Source organism: Plectropomus leopardus, unplaced genomic scaffold (genome assembly GCF_008729295.1).
Source record: "Plectropomus leopardus isolate mb unplaced genomic scaffold, YSFRI_Pleo_2.0 unplaced_scaffold4118, whole genome shotgun sequence".
Taxonomy (NCBI): Eukaryota; Metazoa; Chordata; class Actinopteri; order Perciformes; family Serranidae; genus Plectropomus; species Plectropomus leopardus.
The window spans coordinates 1-4,735 of record NW_024645102.1 but is presented as its reverse complement, the minus strand read 5'-3'; the positions used below and the strand labels follow the sequence as shown (position 1 = coordinate 4,735).

The 4,735-nt window shown below is 43.5% G+C and overlaps 1 protein-coding gene across 1 annotated transcript; it reads left to right on the top strand.

The window, feature by feature from the left end:
• Window positions 1-240: 240 nt before the first annotated feature.
• LOC121939116 (zinc finger protein 408-like) lies at window positions 241-4,716 on the top strand (the record flags this gene model as incomplete). The annotated part of the gene is made up of 3 exons (XM_042482240.1): window positions 241-956; window positions 2,223-2,432; window positions 4,593-4,716. Coding segments are annotated over 3 exons (1,050 nt in total), but the record flags the coding sequence as incomplete, so codon positions are not given.
• Between the last annotated feature and the right edge of the window lie 19 nt (window positions 4,717-4,735).

Below are 4,735 nucleotides of genomic sequence, written 5' to 3'. Positions count from 1 at the left end.
TTGTTATTATTATTATTATTATCATTTTCTTTTGAACCTTCCTGTTTTTTTGCAGTTTGTGGGACATCTCTTGTCATCTCTTTGCCTTTTTAGACATATTTTGAGAAGTACTCAAACATCGAAACATGCACTGCAGTATTTTAGAAAAACTGCCTTGAATGAAGGATTTTAGACCGCAGCAAAAAAACTCACCTGAGCAGCTCACACTGATTTACTGCCGTTTGTTTTTTTGCTGATTAGATAAGAAGGTGGAACATAAAAAAGACCCTGAAGCTGCAGTTACCAAAACATCGGTGGTTCAGGAGGAAAGAGAGGAGACAGAGGACAAACAGGAGGAAGAGGAGGACGAAGAACAACACGGACACCTGCACAGGAGCATCAGGAGGAGTCACCTGACCACACACCTGAGGAGGAGGAGGGCCGAGAAAACCACTGACGCTCACACAGACAACAGTGACATCACAGCAGCAGGCGGACACACGGACAGTTCCCGTCCAGCTGCTGAGGACAGACAGTCTCACTGTAGACCCGCAGACACGCGGACAGTCTCCGGAGGCCTCCCCGCGCCTCCTCCTGTCCGCTGCAGCTCCCGCCTGGCCGCCAAACCACGACGCGTTCACTGTCTGAGCAGCCGAGGGAAACAACAACCTCCTGCTGTCCCCGACACACCGGGACAGACAGAGGGACACGGCCGGAGCTCCGCCGAGGACGCCTCGTCCATCACAGAGACGGAGCCTCCCGGAAAGATCTCGCTCCCTGATGCTGAGGCGACTGCAGCAGCGCATGTGGGCGAGGAGGTGAGAGAGCGGCGCTACAGGTGCTCCAGCTGCGGGAAAAGGTTTTACCAGATCGGACACTTAAAGAAACACCAGTTCAGCCACACGGCCGAGAAACCGTTCAGCTGCCAGGAGTGCGGCAAGAGCTACACCTCCGCCGAGAGCTTCAGGGCGCACCAGGTACGCGGCGTGTCCACGGAGCGAGCCAGCTTCTCCTTTCTGTCTGTTTTATTGATTTTTTTTTAAGTTTCTTGAGTCTAAAGTTCATATTCTGTTAATAAAATAAAGGGGTCGACCGATATTGGTTTTTCACGGCCGATACTGATTATTAGCAGTTCCTGAGGCCGATAACCGATATTTGTATCTGATATGCATTTACAATAAAAATGAAAATCTTTGGGACAATATTTAGAATATAAAAACTCCATCACAAAAGCAAAAGTTTAATCAAAACTTTCAACATCATTCAACATCATATACAGCAAGTTTCCTGAGACCTTTTAAAAAAAAAAAAATCAGTTAAAATTAAAAAAATTAATAAAAAAGTTCCTCCCATGTTCACACTTTCTTTGTGCTTTTTAATTGATTTATCAGTGATCATTAAAATATAATGACGATACAGATAATCGTCAAAATGCAAAATATCAGCCCCAATAACCGATAATCTGTCGACCCGTAATAAAAAATTTTCACTAAGATTCGCTGAAATCTTTAAAAATCAGAATCTTTTTTTTTTTTGCTAATTACATGATTGATTGATTGATTGATTTCGTTATTTTCGTGTCATGCACACAATGTTCCCGACCCTCACGGGTTTATAAAACACCAAAATTGTGGTTGCAGCTATGAAAGTAGAGAATCATATTAATATGTGATATTTTTTATGGCCTGATTTTGAAAAGCGTGCTTGAATGAATACATTATATATTAAAACATTATTTGCAGGCACCCTTTAAATTTGGTACCGATAATGAGCAGGACATGATACAGCTCTAAAATAAGAGTTATTAAAGATCTCTGGTGGAAAAACTGAAATGGAAAAACCTTTTTCTTAATTACCACAAACAAATCTGTGTCTTCTCATTAATCAGCCAGAGCTTTTACTGATGTCTTTAAATAATATTTCTTCTTTTTCTGCAGCTCTGTGTGTCTTTTTTGGGACGTCTCCCTCTGTGGTTTATCCTCTTTGCTCAGTTCTCTGCAGGAATAACAAAAAAAAAAAACACTTGACAACTCAGTGGCCTCAGAAAAACAGGATACGTCAGCGGTGGCTTTTTTTAAGCAGTGGGTGTTTGGGTACGGGGAGTTTTTCTTTTCCTCACCGCTCCCCTGACGGCCGCGGGCTTAGTCATCATGCAGGGTAGCAATTTGCTCACGCCGCTGAATGGCAACAATAGCAGCGGTGATAATACTTTTTATTTGCGATAATGATGGTTTTATTTGTAGATGAGTCACCGCGGCGAGCGTCCCTTCTCCTGCCCTCACTGCGAGAAGACGTACGGCCTGAAGCGGGACCTCAAGGAGCACCTGGTGCTGCACACCGGAGAGAAACCGTACGTCTGCGAGCACTGCGGCAAGGCGTTTGCTCGCCGCCCCTCCCTACGCATCCACCGCCTCCTTCACTGCAGCAGGATGACTTACACTCAGCCCCCCAAGGTACGAACCAGCTGCACCGTGAAAGCATCTCTGCCGAGTCTCGCACCTGTAGAGGAGCCGTCGGCCCCGATTTCTTTATCGCGGCGCTCTGATCCACTCATCCACAGGTGCAGGGTCACGCCCAGGAACCAGAGTTTATTTGTAAATGGTAAACGGACTTTACCTGTAGAGCGCTTTAATAGACTTATTTACCACTCGAAGCGCTTTCACACCACATGTCACATTCACACGTTCACACACTGGTGGCCGAGGCTACCGTACAAGGTGCCACCTGCCACTCAGTAATCATTCACACACTCTCACACTCCGACGACGCGGGGATCAAACCGCTGACCTTCCGATTAGAGGACGACCCGCTTTACCTCTGAGCCACAGTCACTGCACAGTTAAAAAACTTCAGCTGAAATAAAAAACAAAAAGAAAAGTGTCAGGAGAGATCAGGAAGTCAGAGACTGCAGCAGACCCCCGCCTCATCCGAAAAACAACAAAGAAAACGCCGCAATAAACGCTGCACAATAATAATAAAAAAATATAAAAAAATAAAAAAATACACAACAGAATTCACACGCTCACATTTCACACAAATGTCTAACAGGATAAAACGATGAAATTCTGACATTTTATATCCAAGAGGTCAAATGTGACGTCATAATGCTCTGCAGAAACACTTTTTTTGTCCATAATTCAAAGTCAAATCTCAGGACAGAAGAGGAGACGTTCGGTCAGATCCTGAATCGTTGACATTAAAATGTAAAATGTGCTGGTTGTGTGACGAACCCGTGTTTTCGCACGCGTGGACGTAAACTGGCGACCTTTCTCATTTAATCTTATTTCATTGTAGAGCTGCACACAGTTCTTTTCCTCAGCCCCTCCTCACTCTGCTTTCATTTGGGGAATTTTGGACATTTTAGGCATTTTAGGATGTTTCTCGGATTTTAAGAAGTCTCTAGGATTTTCGAATGTTTTGGAAATTTCTATTATATTGGACGTTTCTAAGATTTTCTGTTGTTTTTGGGGTTTTAGGACATCTCTTTAGGATGTTTTAAACACGTGTAAGATTTCTGGAGTTTTTAGGATTTTAGGGTGTTTTGGACATTTTTAGGATTTTTCGATGTTTCTCAGATTTTTTGATGTTTTTAGCATTTTAGGACATTTCTCAGATTTTAGGACATTTCTCAGATTTTAGGAATGTTTCTAAGATTTTTGATGTTCTAGGATTTTAGGACATTTCTTGGATTTAGGAATGTTTCTAAGATTTTCCGATATTGATTGGATTTTAGGATTTTAGGACATTGGGTCTTATCTGGGACCTCTGTTGGGGGGCTGTTGGATCCTCCACTGGCACTTTTTTGGGTCAACAAGCTCTGTTTCGGTGCAGTTTTATGCACTCTGACACCTTATGGAGACTAAAAGTACAAAACAATTCCCAGTGTCAATCACTTTATTTTTATTGTGAATTAGAAAATGACTGTGGGAGGGGGGGGGGGGGGGGGCTGGCACTGTATTGATTTGGTCTGGGGTGTGTGTGTGTGTGTGTGTGTGTGTGTGTGTAATATAATCTATTGTGATAAAGTGTTTTAAAATACCTAATATAAGAAAAAGTTTAATATAACAGAAAAAGTCAACCGAATGTGCTGCAGTTTGCCTCAGACATGGCCGTTAAGGGCGCAGGGTTTAAAATGCTTTAAAATCACTTTCATAAATGTTTGATGAGGACAGAAAACATTTGTTGCTGGAGCTCAAGGATTCACACATCGAGCTGTGATGAGTAACACTGAATAAAATATCACTCCTGAGCGTTTGCTGGAAAACTGCGGCGGGCCCTTTGAGGAGCTCCTGCCTTCATGTGTGACGACATTTTTGAATTTTTGAGTTACTGCTGTTTAATAAGGAGGACAGCGGGCAGCTAATGAATTCATTTTTCATTCATGTACAGTATTCATCCTGCTTCACCTTCCCTTCAGCTGTTTCACACTTTAACTGAAAAAAGTTTTGTTCTGTCTCTGCGGCGCTCAGCCCACTTTTTAAAAATCTTTCACGTCTTTAAATTTGCATGCAGGTCTTGTTTTCGTCTCCCTGAGCAGCAGTTTGAACTTAAAGTATTTAGAGGCAAGAGTGGAAAAGACGTGCTGCATTTTGATTCAGTCTTGTCCCCCTCAGGTGCCGTGTCCGCTCTGCCCGAAGCTGCTGGCCAACTCGGGCTCTCTGAGGAACCACTTGAAGCTCCACACGGGGGAGAAACCTCACATCTGTCAGCACTGCGGGAAATGCTTCAGCCAGAAAGGTAACGCCAGAGTCCTCAG